Source organism: Chelonoidis abingdonii, chromosome 19 (genome assembly GCF_003597395.2).
Source record: "Chelonoidis abingdonii isolate Lonesome George chromosome 19, CheloAbing_2.0, whole genome shotgun sequence".
Taxonomy (NCBI): domain Eukaryota; kingdom Metazoa; phylum Chordata; order Testudines; family Testudinidae; genus Chelonoidis; species Chelonoidis abingdonii.
The window spans coordinates 18,036,514-18,054,054 of NC_133787.1; the positions used below are offsets into that span (position 1 = coordinate 18,036,514).

Consider the following 17,541-nt stretch of genomic DNA (forward strand, 5'->3'; position numbering starts at 1 on the left):
TCACTGGTAGTCCAGCAGAGGTCAAGGGAGACAAAGGCCATAATTGACCAGCAGGACTGGGATCCCAGAGGAAGGTATAGAGGATGATGTACATGGTGATGAGGAAACAACCAGATGCCATTAAGAGTTCCCTGAATCAGCAGAGTCTAGAGAAGGAAAAGCTGCATCTGGAAGAAAATAAACTGGAACTAGGGCAGTGCCAGCATGAGTAGAAACAGAACCACCAGGAGCAGGATGTGAGAGAGAAGAAATGAATTGGACCTGGCGCTACTGCACAGTCAGTATATATCAATTTGGTAAGTGAGGACAGACACTGAACACCAGTCTTAGGAGGTAGCATAGATTTAAAATGGTTACCTTGCTACAGGTATGGAAATGACATAGATGTATTTTATATGCTTTGGAGGTGAGCTGTGAATTGAATGTATGGTATTTATCTCCTTTATTGACAGGGAAGACTGTCAGCCATATGGCCCGGAAGGACTATAGAAATTATGAGCCACGTAAGCAAGTCTTACTGCAAAAAATTAAACTGTAAGAGGAAATTTCTGACCTCAGTCTCCCACATCAATTTGTGATCAGCATGGAGATAATGCCCTCAGCCTCTATCCTGCTCATTTGTGATGCACCCAGCGGCAGCTCCAGGCACCAACGCTCCAAGTGCATGCCTGGGGCAGCAAGCTGTGGGGGGCGCCCTGCCGGTCGCTGTAAGGGCGGCAGTCAGGCTGCCTTCGGTGGCTTGCCTGCAGGAGGTCCACTGGTCCCGCGGATTTGGCGGTGATTCGGTGGCGGGTACGCCGAAGCCATGGGACCAGCGGACCTCCCACAGGCAAGCCGCCGAATCTGCAAGACTGGGGACCTCCTGCAGGCACGCCGCCAAAGGCAGCCTGCCTGCTGTGCTTGGGGCGGCAAAAAAGCTAGAGCCGCCCCTGGATGCACCAATTAAAAATGCTCTCTCTGGCTGCTAATAAAAACCAGGCTACAGCCTTAAAGGAGATGGTACATGTCAGACAATTGGCTGGGCTTGAGGATGCTGAGGAGACAGGGGATTTAAACAAGGAATAATTACAGCTCAGAAGGAGGTGGTCAACGAGCAGCGGATAAACCCTGCTTTGACTGGTGAAAACTCCTTAAGTAACTAGTCTTGGGATGTTGTTTGGTTTTTAGTGTCAGGCTAGGTTAGGAAAATCCTACACATCAGATGTCTACAGTATCAAATATTACTTTATTGTAAAGTTTCAGACAAGGATTATGGGGCAATAGAGCAGGTTTTTAGACATGTACAAGAAAATCAGAAAAATCACAGACAGCTTAAAGAACAAACAAATCAATGTGTGTCTTCACTACCTCTGTATGCATAATTAAGGCTATGTTTTAGTCACGGGTATTTTTAGTAAAAGCCATGGATGTGTCCATGGCTTGTACAATACAACCTGACTAAACCTTGGGAGCAGATTTGTGCTGGGGGGGAGCAGCCCAGGACCCCTGCTGGTGTTGAGAGGGGTGGGGGGGGTGGCGGGCAGCGGTGCATGGCCCTGGACCACTGCTGGTGCTTGGAAGGGCTGGCAGGCTCCCTACCCGGCTCCCTGGAAGCGGCAACATGTCCCTCCCTCAGCTCCTAGCTCCACGTGCTGCCCCCGCCCCAAGCGCCAGCTCTGCAGCTCCCATTCGCTGGGAACCGCAACCAATGAGAGATGTGGAGGCAGTGTCTTTGGGCAGAGGCAGCGCACAGAGCTAGGAGCTGATGGAGATCCATGTTGCCGCTTCCGAGAAGCCCCCCAAGGTAAGTGCCTCCCAGAGCCCTCACCCCCAAACTCCTGCTGCTGCTCCTGGGGAATGGGGGTCAGTGGCCCAAGACTGCCCCAGCAGCAGCTGGTGCAGCTGGCCCAGGAGCTGCCCGAGCTGCTCAGGTGGCCCCTGGGCCAGCCGCACTGCCTGCTGCAGAAGTCACGGAGGTCCCAGAAAGTCGTGGAATCCCTGAATTCCATGACCTCTGTGACAAACTCACAGCATTACACATAATGTATGACAAACAATTAATTGCAGACACCTGTAATTTAAGATGCATACAAATTATTTCTGAAACACAAAGATCATGCAATCGATCTATTATGAATAGCAGCATGAGATACAAACTCAGATCTCATTACCTCCCTTGCTGCTGTGGCTGAAGAATATCCAACAGAAGCTGCTTCACTTCACTAGGCGACAGCTGGTATAAATCCCTGGGTGGCATATCCCCGGCACGGATTTTTAGTTCATACTTCATAGCATGGATAATCCATCTGAAATATAAGAAGGAAAATATTTATTTATAGGACATTACATATACACATATCCTTTAAAATGTATGAAACAGAACTTTTTAATAACATAGTTCTCCTCTACCTAGACAGCAGCTGGAGAAAAAAAAAATCATGTGGTTCCTTTTGAGTTTCACTATATATGTTTATATACGGTTCTGGATTACAGAATGTATGCTTTTTACTAGAAGACAAGAAAAGTGCAATTTCCTAAAACAAAACCGTCTGATGCTATACCCCTACAGAACTCAGAAAGATCCTTTATATGTAACTTGGGCTGCCAGGAGATGCCTCAATAACTCGGTCAACAAGATGCTATTATACCAATTTTACTTTATGATGGAGTTTGTTCATTTTCTCACAGTGCATTTTACAAGTCTGATGCAAACTGAAAGTAGTACTGTATAAACAGTTTTAGGAGATGGGTTGTAAAATAATATTGATGTATATGTGCTGTTTACGTGGAAGATATGTTGGCCCCATGAATTTCCACTTATATCACTGACCTTCACTGAAAAAAATCATTATCTGTCCTCTGATATTAAAGTCAATTAATATTTAAAATTATTTGCTGTTGTGATTTAATTAAAATAATTATGGGATCAATAATATTTTTCTGTTCAACATTCAGTCTTAGGGAAGCAGAACTTGCAAACCATTAGAAAGGAGATGGAAAATGGTTTCTTTTACATTTTACAGAAGCAATTAAGTCCTACAGTCTTTAACTGAGGCCAGGTCTACACTGCGACTTTAAATCGGTTTAATGGCCGATATACCGATTTAACGCTGTACCCGTTCACACGATGTCGTCATTAATATCGAGTTAAATGGCTCCTTAAATCGATTTCGGAACTCCTCCCAGACGAGAGGAGTAGCGCTATATTCATAGTGATATATTTTGTTTAGTTCATTTGGACGAAATCGACATTATTGCCTCCTAGAGGTTACGCACAGGGCACACTGACGTTGGTCCGCAATCCAACTCCGATGCGGAGGTGTGTGGTGGTGTGTGTTGAGTGCCGGGAAACAGAAAAGCCCCGAACCCTTTGACCAAGGACGGTTGCTGCTGGCACGGGCCAGCCCGCGGATCAGACCGAGGGGGCAATGCCCGAGTCCCCAAAGCCAAAGGTAGTCTTCTGCATGGAACCCCTGACCGGGAATACCCTAGATCCTGGAGCGGGAGGGGAGAACAAAAAGCTGTTTATCATGGAGACTCGTAAAAACCAGAAATGCCCAAAGCGGTTGTTGTGAAAAAACAACTCAGAACAGAGGGTTGAACTAATCCTTCTCCCACAAGGATGTTCATGAGGAGGTGAGAATCTGCCAAGGAGAGGACACTGCTGCCCGGTGCTAAACGTGGAGCCATGAAATGCCGTGGGTGGTCCTGTATGCTATTGACACGCTTCTTAGATTATTAAAACCTGTATAAATTTTTAAAATGCATTGCTCTTCACTATGGCTGTTTGTTTTGTTTACTGTTTTGCATTATCTCTCAGTAGAAAAAAATAAATTCAATTAAAGCTGCAATTACATGTATTTTATACTGTATTCATTTTCACTATTTCAGCTTCTCAGCGCTGCATACACAAGTATTGCTCAAATGAGGTTATTCAGCTTAAATGCATTATATATTTTTATTCCTGACAAAACATGTTGATTAGCATCTCAGTTTTCTCACAGGAGGAATTCAGAGCTTTATTAACCCTTAACTGTCTTTGGGAATTGAAAACATGGGTCAGTCGCTATCAAAGATTCACGTTTGCCTCTTTGGAAGCCAATTTGGAGATATGTAATGAGGTCCCGTTTGAGACACGTAAAAAGTAATGAGAATTCCTGCTAGATGAGATTCATGCTGTTACGATTAGTGGGACTGGATGGCTCAGAGGATTGAAACAGTGGCCCCTACTGAGCCTATTCTTACAGGGTTAACTTGGTCTCAAGTTAGATCTACCAACTGACAACTCTTTAGACCATGGACACAAACAATCGATTTCGTGATCCCACTGTGGACGCACTAAACCGATTTTATTAGATCTGTTTTGTAATATCGGTTTAAGCTAATTCAAAATAATCGTGCAGTGTAGACGTACCCTGAATAATGAATATGAAAAGAGACTGTATTGCTAGGTCAATTTGGGAAGCAGGATTACTCAGCTACCCTGTTTTCTTACAAAGCATAGCTCCTTCAGAACACAAGGGTATTTGCTGTCAGAAGTTAAAAGAAATTTGACTAGGTCTGGCCCTCTAGGGTGGGCATCCCATAACATTATACTCAATAAAAGTGGTTGTAGGGCTTAGAGTCTCTATTCAGTTACCATAGTGAAGGAATGAAGAGAGGATGAAATACACAAGTCTATTTATAGCAAGTATTTCTTAGGGATTCACTTTTCACCATTGTATTAAACTTTCATACATATTGAAAGTTGAGAATACAACATATCCTCAAAAGAAATTATTTAATGGTACCCAATATATTTATATAAACACATTCACAAGTCTTAAAACTTTGTAATTTCACAGGTAAGAGTATCTAGTATTTCTGTGATGCCAGCAAGACTCCTACACCTGGACATATATTCTATATTGTTTTGCAGAGTAGAGCCTGATTAGGCGTCAAGAAATGGTGCAGAACAGGGAGAATAAAAATAAATCAACAGGCAATGTAGGAATAACAGTGGTAAAGGAGAACAAATTGACAAGACATTAAAAAGTTGTATCTGGAAACCTAGAAATAGCCCACTTTGTGCAGATATAACCAGATTATAACCTCCTGACTCTCACTATCAGCAGTTAATCACACAGGTGGTCCCACTGGTTTCAACTATGATTACTCATATCTATTTATTTAAAGGAAAGACAGAGTAGCACATGATCTTTGGTACTGAACACACTATTTAAGGTGTGCCTGTTATCCCTAATTATTCTGAATATTCTCCTCTTCCTCCATAAAAACAGGGAAGGCTGATATTCATAGTCTCGAAAAAGGGAAAATGGAAGAGTTGGTGTTTAAAATGTCCTGTATTTATGGGTATAGCTGAAAAAAGTGACAGTTTTACCACAGTCATTGCTGTCAATATTAGCTGCCTTTTAGAAGAACTTCTATGCATTGTTGGTCTCAGCAGATTAGAGAGACAAGATGGTTGAGGTAATATCTTTTACTGGACCAACTTCTGCTGGTGAGACAGACAAGCTTACACTGAGCTCTTCCTCAGCTCTGGGCAAGACCTCTGTGTAAGCTCGAAAGCATGTCTCTTGCACTAGCAGAAGTTGATCCAGTAAAAGATGTTGCCTTGCCCAGCTTGTCTCTCTTTTAGAACTGTCATAAAAAGCATAAAATGTTAAAAGCAAATTATATTTGGATTGTTTAATGGAATATTGAAACTGCTTATAAAAACTGGCCTGTTTCCATTACAAGACAGAACCATTTAGAATGAAATTATCTGGTCACTGAAACTCATCTGGACTGAGTCACATGACTTCAATTTTACAGACTGAACAAAAAGTATGAGCCTGTATTCAAGTATGTCACTAATTAGTAAAATGGCACTTTTACACCATCAGTAGAGCATCACGATGTATTTTGATACATCACTGCTTATTGTTCAAGCCTTTTTGAAATTAACTTATTTTTAAAAAAATCATTATATAATGTGGTACTCAGATTTTATTAAATTTGGATGACTAACACTTTTTCTTTCTCTATAGGAAACTTAATGTCACGACTACATTGAAACTTTGAAGCTATGTTTGGGGTCCAGCACAAATGAAATGCCTGACATTCCTGTGTCATACATATGCCATTTTAATTTAAAAGTGTTTTTTATGAAAGGTTAAAAACTTGAGCAATGCCCTTCAGAATACAATATACAGGCCTTACAGATAAAGCAACAAAAGAGCAACCTCCTTCAAACCAGTTCTGATATCCATACCTACATACATAAACAGGACAATATATAAAACAAGTATCCAAGATTTAGCACTTTAGTGGAACGTCTCTCAAAAGAATAAAATTAAAAAAAAGGTTTTTTTTTCTACTAGGTGCAAGGTTTCATTACAGAGAAATTTAAGTTATAGCTACTAAAAACATAAAAGACAGATACAAGATTTATAACCTAACAATTAAGTCTGATTTTTCATATGCTTACAAATTCAGTCAGGCTGAGATTATGTTGTTTATTTGAGCCAATAATCAAACGTGAAGCAACAAGACATACTTTTAATGGTAACCACCTTTTGATATGTAGTTCTGATGCTCCATTTGTGTATGCCTTTGTATTGTTTTATTTAAGAGGAATACTAATAATTCAAAGAGAAATATTGTTTAGTTCTCTCAGAGTTTCCATATATTGTAGCAGGGAATGGGAAAGGAAACGGCTTATAATTTCCCAATTCTCTGGCTGATTCTGTGCCAGCAATAAGCTGCTGTACACTCTACCATCTGACAGTTATTCCCAAGGGATCATTTGCTAACTTGTGACTATAAATGGGCAGAGCATCCTGACCAGGCCCATTCCCCACACCAGTCATAAGCTTTGTGCTGGGCCTGAAGGACAGCTTTACACCCCCAGAATCATGCAAAAGAAGCAGAACAAGACTGAGAATCTGTACATAATGCCTACTCATACATTGGGCAAAGATGGGTCATAGTACATGAGCTGCGTGTTACCACCTTCAACAAATGATTAGCAGATGGATATACTGGACTTTCAAAAAAAAAGAAAAAAAAACCCTTGCAATCTCAAGCCAGGCCCCCCACCCCCAAAGTAGTCAAAATTACAAGTTATTAATTCAAATAAACTCAAGACAAATAAACTCATGTTTGCCTGTTTTAACTAAAATACAGAATTACCTTCGGAATCGGTTCACTGATACAAAGATGCAGTTTAGGCATTAATAGGAGTTCATTCACTGACAAGGTATTTTCTGTTCATAATTGCTTATGTGAGGTGTTTTGACAGTATAAAACGTGGAGATGAAAAATGTTTTATCAAATAAACCTTTAGAAGTATCTCCTACTAAAACCTGAGTGACAGAGCTTGGGCAGAAAGCAGGTGATTGGAGATCTTTACAGTAATGGGTCTGTCAGGAACTTTATCTTTTTCAACATGAAAGCCAGATTACAAATCAATAATGAGACACCAAATCAAATTATTATCAGACTGGAATACTATTTCTGTGAGAAAGTTAATTTTACTTATTGAAGTAAGTGATAATAGAAAATAAAATTGAATCTAAACGATGAAACCTTGGAACAGGGAGGAACACTGACACACTGGGATTGGTTTAAAGATGATTCTGGGGTGAGTCATGTGAATAAGCAGACACTGCAGAAAGTATGTTTTACAATGGAAAAAAACCGTTGCACTTATGAGCAACTCTACCAAATATGAACGGTTAATAAAACAAATATTTTAGTATGACTAAAGACAAGTTGACTTGAAAACACTGCTACTGCCCATGGATACCTTGCAAATTACCCATATACTTGCAGTTACATTCCTTCTGGCATGTCTGCCAAAGAACAGTTATCTACCCTACAATAAATGTGGTCATCAAGATGTGTTGTTGGCATGTATTCCTCTTCTGGTATGCATGTGCTCCATGCACACAAAATCATAACCTCTTCAGTAGCAGTGTCCATTAGGGCCGTAACTATGCCCTGCACACCCTGTGGCTGAGGTCACAGAGGGCAGGGTATCTGCAACTGTTCTCCAGTTCCTTTGCTAAAAGAGGATCTAGATTGTTATGAGCTCCATTGTAGTGTGGAAAGAGGCTGGGCTGTAGAACACACATGGACAAACATCTCAAAGAACCACAGTTATTGTAGGGTAACCAACCATTCTTTCTTCTCTGAGTGACTGTCTACATATCTTCCACTTTGGGTGATTCACAAGCAATAAGTCATCATGGAAGTAGGTACTCAGAGTCTACTGAAGCAGTGAGTGCAGGACAGCTGTACTGAAGTGGGCATCGTATCTAGAGCCTTATACCAAGCAATAATACTGAGCGAAGGTGTGAACTGAACTCCAGGTAGTTGCTTTGCAAATCTCCAAAATAAGGACACCTTGCAATGAGGTGGCCTGAGCTCTGGTGGATTAGGTCCTAAATGGTCCAGATAGGTCTAAGTGGGCCACAATGTAGCATGTCTTAATATAATCTAAGACCCATTTTGACAGTCTTTGTCAGGGCTGCATCTTGTCTGATCTTCCCGAGGATTCCTGGTATCAAAGGAATTGGTGGGTCGGAATACATGCATCCCAGTGACCATGGAATCAGAAAGATGTCTGACAGAAAACCAAGACTGGCTCCTGTTCTGGAGAAGAAACTTCATCATTTGTTTTTCTGGTCAGATGCAAACAGGTCTAAGCTTGAGTACTCCCATCTACACAAAAATGGAGTTCCTGTGTGACCATTCATAGTTGTTTCAGCATTAATGACCGTGATGGTCCAATAGGGTATTCTGGGGAAGATGTAGAGCCACTGGCATGATGTGGGTCTGAGGTACCATTCCCCTAAGGTGGATCATGTCATGGTACAGCAGAAACAAGTGAGCTCTTCCCTGCTTGTTGATATAGGGCATTCCTGTGGTGTTTGTGAGTACCTGTGCTGTGACAACTCAGAAGTGCTGGGAGGAAAGCTGTGCATGCCAGTTGAATAGCTCTCAACTCCAGGATGTTTATAGGAAGGTTCACCACCTGGAGGGACCAGAGGCCCTGGATCCAAAGGTGGCCCAGATGAGCTCCCCATTCTATTATGGATGTGTCTACCACCTTTGTCATACTGGAGAGAAAGGAGGAGGATGACACTCCTCCGCAGGTGTGTGGTGGGTCCTTCCACCAGTCTAACTAGGAGAGGACTTCCTGAGAAATTTTGACCAATGTAGCATGTATATAGTGTCTGCTATGTAGATTCACTGATCTTTACAACTTTTGCATGGAGCAAGGTGAAGTCTTGTAAAATGCATCACATAGGTACAGTTTCAGCCAGGCTTGGGCCAATATTCTTGGATGAGACTGAACCTGGTTGATGAGATTTAGAATGGTGAGAAATCTGACATGCTGCAGATACTGACACCATGAACTCTATGCTCTGAGCAGGGGTAAGAATGGATTTTGCTCTGAGGCTCAGTGCAGTGAAGAGAATGAGAATTACTCAAATTGAGTCGTTCACTCGCTGAGATGACCAACCTCAGACCAGCCAGTTCAAGTAAGGGCAGATTTGAATTCCTTGCCTTTTCAGATGTGCAGCCACAATTGCTAGACACTTGATGACACCTTCTGGGCTGTGGATAGGCTAAGGGGAAGAACTCTGTATTGGTAATGAGATTCCCATAAGAAATCGGTGGTATCTCCTGTGGGCCAAGTTAATTATGATATGAAAGAATGCATCCTATCTTGAGGACCCAGAGTTGGAATTATGGACACCAACATCATCATCCTGAACTTTAATCGACAAATGAATTTGCTGAGTTGTCGAAGATATAGGATGTAGCACCATCCTCCTTTCTTCTTTAGGGCCAGGAAGTAATGGGATTAAAACCACCAGCCCTGGAATTACAAGGGCACATCTTCCACTGCTCCAAGTTGCAGGAGGAAGTCTACTTGTTTCCTGAATAATATCTTGAGGGGGTCCCCAACAGGGAAAGGAGAGGGGGTGAACTGTAGCAATGGATTTACACTGGAGTACCCCTTGTGCACAATCTCCAACACCCACTGGTCTGAGGCAGTCTCATTCCAAAACAAAACAAAATTAAACAGTTCACAATGGGATTGGAGGAAAAATAGGATTTACTGGTTCTGCACGGCTGGAGACTACACTGTCAAACCTATGTTCACGAGGTAGATGGAAGATGGGTGTGCCAGTGGAGGAAGGGGCACAGGGTCTCCTCCCCTGGGACCTCTGCCCCTCAAAGGCTCAGACAATCTCTGCTGGCTATAATGGTACGAGGACGGTTGCTTTTACCTCAATAGGGGTTAAGCTTGTACTGTCTCCTTCTGGGAGCTAGGGTTTACACACCAAGGAAGCATAAGATTGCCCTTGAGTCTTCTCGTCACTGTTCTTATTAAAGCAGTGGCAGACTCAACACCCTCTTTTTAGGGCCCTAGAAAGAGACTTTGGGAGGGCAGGTGTTAAATGGTAGACAGGGTGAACTAAAAGGAGTGAGCTTTACTGTCATGGCTTCCAGTCCCACTATCTCCTGGGATCACATGATTTACCATGACACCCTTGAGAGCCTCCTTTGTCCTGATCCTGAGAGATGACCTGACCAGACTGAGTCCAACAAAGCAACCCAGATGACATAACCACTTCTGCTGGCTCCAGAAGAGTCCTGAACACCACCTGGAATATGAGACTTGGGTTCCTGATATCATCCCTTCCTTTATATGTCATTTTCCTTTCCCTACTTTATTTCTTCTCTTTCCTATCACTTTCTCTTTTTGACTTCTCTAGAAAATACAATTGTATATTTTGCAACAGTGCTGTAGAGCAATGCCCTAACCAGCCCAATGCTAGTACAAGTTTGCCAAGTCTCAAAGTGGCACACAAGACAATGTATTGGGTCCATGTGTCTTCAGCACATAGGTTGTAAGTGAGAGTCAGCAGCAGAGACGTAAGTAGCATTTTCTATATTTTGTTGTTTTTTTTTTGGAGTCCTTTTGTGTGTGTGTCTGTCTTGTTTTGTCTGAAAGGAAGCAGGAACAAATTTTAACAGCAGCAGCTCATTTCAACTTACATTTTCTCCCACACACACACACACACAAGGCAGTTCCTTATAAAAACTCTCTACAGCTAAAAGGAATACATGATAAAATCTTTACTAACCTTGGCAGAATTATAAAATATTTTGGCATAGAGAATTACTCTTGAACAGTGTCTCCAATATGCAGGCATCAATATGACTGCGCTCAATATTATGAGTACATTTGTGCCATATCATGCTGCTAAAAAATCTGTAATGGCACAAGGCATCTGAAATGTCCATAGCAGGTTACACTGCAACGGAGCAACCTGTGTTCTGACTCCTGTGTGCTTACTGAGGATATTACTGTGTTGATAAATACTGTGAAAAGTGTTACATCCTAAACGGGTTCAAAATACAGTAAAAGCTGTTTTATCTGGCACTTCACCAACCAGAAAGCTCTAAAACCCAGCATTTCTGATCTTCATTGAAAGTCCAGTTTATAGTTCACACTGTCCCTGCCGGCCCTGCACCAACTGCAGAGCCACTTACTGCACCTCTGCCTAGGAGCAGCCAGGACAGGTCACTGCTTGCAGGAAGCCACCTGAAGTGAGCACATCCCTAATCCAGCACCCCACACCCCCTCTCATGCCCCAAGCCTCCTCCCATACCCAAACTCCCTCCCAGAGTCAGCACCTCGCTCCCCATCCTGCACCCCAACTCCTATCCCCACATCTGAACTCCCTCCCTCTTAGTTAACTAGCATTTTTCACTAATCGGCACCCCCCATTCCTCCAACATGCCAGATAAAACACCTTTTACTGCAATTTTTTTATTGTGTAAATGTATATCTGAAAAGCAGAGTGCATATTCCATCAAGATGCATGGAAAGCATGCAAAGAAAATACACGTAGTATAAGACGAGGGGCATAAATGTTTATTCCTTGAGTGAAAAAATAATGCAACACAATTCTAAAATACATTTTAGAAAAAAGTTACTGACCTATTCTGTAACTGTTCTTTGAGATGTAGATGTTCATTCCACACTTGGTGTCAGTTCGTCCAGTGCAGCGCCATCAGAAACTTTTTCCCTCAGCAGTACTTGTTGCGCTGCTTGAGGTACCCCTGCTGCCATGAACCACTGTGTGATAGTATAAATGGCAGACCTGTCCCTAGCCCCCATCAATTCCTTCTTGCTGTAATTCTGATGGGTAGGAAGATGGGTTATGGAATAGACATGTGCAAAACATCTTGAAGAACCAGAGTTACAGAACAGGCTAGTTTTGCTTCTTTGTATGATTGTACACCTGCATTCTACTCCTGATTCATAAGGATCAGAGTTTATTTCAATAAAGATTGGAGAATGACTCATCCCACTCTAGCATCGTATCTGGAATCTTCATCTGCAGCATAGTGGGAGGCAAACATGTGGACTGAGGACCAGGTTGCTACTCTACAAATGTCTGCAGTTGGAACTTGTGCCAGAAAAGCCACTGAGACTGATTCTGACCTCGTCGAACAAGCTGTGACTGTGTCAGGCAGAGTGACATTAGCCAAGTCATAGCACATGATTATGCAGAATGTAATCCAAAAAGATTATCTGGGTAGAGATTGACTGACCTCTTATTGTGCCTGCTGGAGGTTTTCTGAAAGTGACTGGTTCTCTCCAGGTAAAATGCCAAGGGTCTTCTGACGTCCAGGGTATGAAAAAAAACTCTTCCTCGTTGGTCGTATGTGATTTTGGGTAGAACACAGGCAAAGAAATTGGCTGGTTGATGTGGAAAGAGGAAAGAACCTTTGAGATGAAGTTCAGATGAGGATACAAGTAAACCTTATCCTTTAAAAATATTGTATATAGAGGACCCAACATTAATGTTCCCAACTCCGCTACTCTTCTGGCCAAAGTAATGGCCACCAACGTCACCTTCATTGACAGCAGCAGTCAGGTAGCCAATGGTTCAAATGGGGACCCATAAGTCTTGACAGAATCTTGGGACCACATGGACATGTTATTGGAGAAAATAAAAAAAATGTCCATTTAAGGATGGATGCTGAAATAGCAGCCAGATGTACTTTGATGGAGTTAACTGCCAAACCTGTTTCAGATATAATAAGTAGTCCAGAATATGTTGAACTGAAGAACTGGTTGGTGATACCCCATAATATTGAGAGTAGATAGAGACATTTCTCCATTTAGCAAAGTATGGAGCTGTTGTAGAAGGCTTTCTACTATTTAGCAGGACCTCTTGAATGTCTTTTGAGCAAGCCTGCTCTCTATTGTCTAGCCATGGACCATCCATGCAATTAAGCAAAGGGATTATAGGCTCAGGTGGAATAGACAGCCACGATTCTGGGAGATTAGGGCCGAATCTAGTGGAAGTGAAATTGTAGGCTTTACTGAAAGCACCAGAAGAGTGAAGAACCAGTGCTGACGGACTCATGCTGCAGCTATAGGTATGACTCTGGCCTGTCTTATCTTTAGCAATACCCCCTGAATGAGTGGGACTGGTAGAAAAACATAAAGGAGCCTGTGTGATCATGTCAGTAAAAAGAATCTGTTATGGAACTTGTGCTGTGACCCTGTAGGAAGCAGAATTGCTGACACATTCTGTTGGACTTTGTCAAATAGGTCCACTTGGAGAAACCGCCACAGCTGGAAGATGTACCTGGCTGTTTCTGAGTGAAGAGACCATTCATGATGACTTGTAAATGATCCACTCAGTTGATCTGCAAAGTTATTCTGTACACCCTGAAGGTAAGATACTTGTAGAGCTATTGAGTTGGCAATACAGATCTCCCAGAGTAGAGTTGCTTCTTGACAAAGTGGAGAAGAGCAGCCCTGTTGAAGTAAAACATTGCTGCCATGTTGTCTGTAAGGACTAACAGGCTGCTTTTCCTAATCTGCAATAGAAATGCTTGACATGGCAGTCGGACAGCTTTCAGTTATGTGACACTGCTGTGTAAAGCGAAGTCCTCTGAGGACCATACATGCAGTGTTTGTAGAGAACCCAAATGGGCTTCCCAGCCCAGAGCCAAACATCTGTCACTAGCATGAGAGTGGGTTGTGGGTGGGCAAAGGGAATACCTACACATACATTGGCTGGATCTGTCCACCAATCTAGGGAGGTTAGGACATGGGAGGGCACTGACTGCTGAGAGTAAATGATGGCAGCTTGGAGAATAGACTGATGACAGCCAGCTCGCAGAATTCTGAGTTGTAGTCTGGCATGTTGAACCACATAGGTACAAGACGCCATGTCACTCAGAAGCCTCAAATAGTTTTATGCCATAGTGACCAGCTGAGTCTAAATCTATAACAAATCCGTAACAATTGATTGAATTGTCTGGAACCCTTGAGTGTGGAAGAAAGGCCCTGGCTTGAGATGAGGCCATTACACCCCCTATAAACTCTATCCTGTGTACAGGAGAGAAGAAAATTTTCTCTTTGTTGTTTAACAGCCTTAGAGCATTAAAATGTTGACTGAATCCAGGCAACACTGTTCTGCACTTCTCGTTTGGACTAGCCATTGACAAGCCAGTTGTCTAAGTAGGGGGTAATACTGCATTCCCAGTCTTAGGAGGAATGCAGCTACTACTACCATGACTTTTGTAAAGACCCTGGGAGCTGCTGACAGACTGAAAGGTAGTAGAGTGAAATGGTAATGATTTCAACTTACCAGAAATTGGAGGTACTTCCTGTGAACTTGATTGATTGCCACATGAAAATAGGCATCCTTTAAGTTGAGGGCAGTATACCAGTCCTTGAGATCCAAGAAAGAGATAATAGAAGCTAGAGTGACCATATGGAACGTTATCCTTTTTAAGAACTTGTTGAGAAGATGCAGGTCTAAAATTGGTCTGAGACACCCCTCGCCCCTCCTTCACTCACACTGTGATTAAGAAATATTGTGAATAAAAGTGTTTCCCTCTGAGACCACATGGAACCTCCTATATGGCTCCCAAGTGAAGGAGTGATTAATTTCCTGCACAAGGAGTTTCTCGTGAAAGTGGTCTCTGGAAGAGGGACGGGGAGGAAGGGGTGGAAGCAAACTGGAGAGTATATCCCACTTCCACAGAGTTCAAGACCCCCTGGTCCAAAATAATCTAGGACCAAGCACAGTGGAAGTGGGATATGTAGTTTTGCAAAGGTAAGGGAGGTTCAGAGATGGAAACCTCACAGTCAAACTGCATGCTCTGTGGATGCCCTGAGGGGCCTGGAGCTGGAGCCAAAGTAGCTGGAGGGAGAGGCCTACGCTTATAACTCCTGAACCTTTTTTTTTTTTTTTTGGATAGGTCTTGCCAAGGAAGAAGAGTGGAATATTGGTGTGTCTACTGTGGCCAATAGTGCTTCCTGACAGAGGCAGGTGTGTACAGACTAAGTCCATGGAGCTTGCTGTCCATCTTGTCCGAGAACAGAGAAGGGCTCTTGAATGGCAAGTCCTGGATAGTACTCTGGACTTCATAGGAAAGATCAGAAGACTGCAGTCAGGATGCACTACTCATGGCCTCTATGGGCCATGGTTCTAGCTGCCGAGTCTGCTTCATTCGGCCTTGCCTGAAGTGAAGTTCTTATGAGCAGTCTTCCCTCACCTGACCAGGGAAGAGAACTCCTCACTTGGATTCTCCAGAAGCAGCTCCTTGAACTTTTCCATGGAACCCCACAAACTAAAATTCTATCATCCCAACAGGGCCTGTTCATTAGCAACATGCAGCGGAAAATCTCCTGTCAAATAAGTCTAGCCTCTTAGCATCTTTTGATTGGGCGGGTGGAAGCTTGTTGCCCCTGTCATTTTCTTTTATTAGCTGCTGCGATGACTAATGAGTCCAAATGTGGATGAGTATAAAGGTACTCAAACTTCAGAGGCAAAGAGCATGATGAAGTCTGCCATAAGGCCCTTATCAGCTCTAGTACGGCCTCATTAATTAGCAGAGCTACTTTGAAGGGACCCACCAATGATAAAGTGTCAACCAGGCAAAGTGAGGACTCCCTGAACTCTTCAACTAATACACCCAAGTCTGCAGCCACTCTCTAGAACAACTCCTGATAAACATTGAAGTCATCAGAAGGAAATGAAGTTGTTCTGGATGAAACTGCCTGGTCTGGAGAGAATGGAGAGCAAACAAAGACTGGAGGGGGTAGAACTTCTACTACTGACTACTGCTCTGGTGCTGGAACCTCCTCTTGATCCTCAGTACTGGGCTTGGTGCTGGACTCTGGGGACGGAGCTGCTGAGTGCATATACTCAGCCCTTCTAGATGAGAGAACTGAGTACACGTGATCTGGAAGCTGGTGGGAAACCTCAAGGGTTCCAAAATGGTCACTGATATGGATCAGGACCCCACTGTTCTGGACACATTCCCATGGAAGTTCTCATTCAAGGGTCACAGTAATAGGTGGGAAAAGAGGATCTGTGCAGAGACCGGCAGGTCCTGCTTTGGGATTGTGATATGTAAGATCCCACCACCAAGTCTGACTAATCAGAATTCCCCTTTTTCTGATCATGGTCGGGCTGATCCAGTCAGTGCTGGGAACTGGTACCAAGAACTTGGTGACAGATGGAATGACTCCATCATAGCCGGCTTTCCCTTGGACAGTACCAAGGGTCTGCCTGTGTGTGAAGCAGGCAACTGTGGTACCAGAGGTTGAATCACTGGCAGAAGTGGCAGCAGTGCTGAAGGACTGGACTCCTATAAGGAAGGAGACACTTGAACCAAGAGGCAGAGCAAGTTTCTTGCCACTGCAAATAACTCCAGGGTAGTTGTCACCGAGATGGTCTCTTGTTGCGGTGCCGATGAAGTTGACAGTACCACTTCTGGAACTTGGCTCAACAGTGCCCCTTGCAGAGCTGGAGTTGACTGTGGCACCAATTTGGAGGAGGACTGCTTAGGTTTCAGATGCACTCTACTTGACTCCTTCTCGACCTCTTCCCAGACTTAGAGAGTGGAAACTTTCCCTTGACTGTTTCCTCTCTGAAAGATTTGTATTTCTTCCTTGGTACAGGCAAGGGAGAACAGTGCTGGGATTTGCAATATCTGCAGGTGTGTTTCTCACTTAAGCTGCAGCATATGACACTGAGTAAGACTAGGACGGCTCTGACAGTAGCCTGAGAGCTGCTTCCATCAGCAGGAGTTTCAGCTTAGCCGCCCTTTCCTTCTTCATGCTAGGCTTGTACTCCCTGCAAATCTAGCACCAGTCCTTCATGTGTGCTTTCCCCAAGCACTTCAGGGAGCTATTGTGCAGGTCACTCACTGGCAGAGGCCTGGAGCAAGAAGCACATGACTTGAAACCTAGTGACTGAGGTTTACCTCGATACTAGGAATAGGAAAAACAAAAACAAAAAAAGAACGTAAAAAACAAGTCCTTTATTTTTTTTTTAACAACACAACTATAATACACACACACACTCTCTCTCTGATATCTACATCTATATAACCTTTTTCCCCAAAAGAGACCACATGGAACCTCCTATATGGCTCCCAAGTGAAGCAGTGATTAATTTAAAACTGTTCTGGTATAAAAGAAAGTTCCAATGACCATTTCAGGTGGTAAGAAAGAAC

The 17,541-nt window shown here is 43.1% G+C and overlaps 1 protein-coding gene across 7 annotated transcripts in view; it reads right to left on the reverse strand.

Moving 5' to 3' along the window:
* Positions 1-17,541, reverse strand: part of PHKB (phosphorylase kinase regulatory subunit beta) — a 232,696-nt gene that overhangs the window by 12,789 nt on the left and 202,366 nt on the right. For all 7 annotated transcript variants that reach the window (XM_032787057.2, XM_075073813.1, XM_032787060.1 and 4 more), the window contains one exon: positions 2,151-2,285. In XM_032787057.2, coding sequence (XP_032642948.1) covers positions 2,151-2,285 — 135 coding nt within the window. The remainder of the gene's footprint in view (positions 1-2,150; positions 2,286-17,541) is intronic.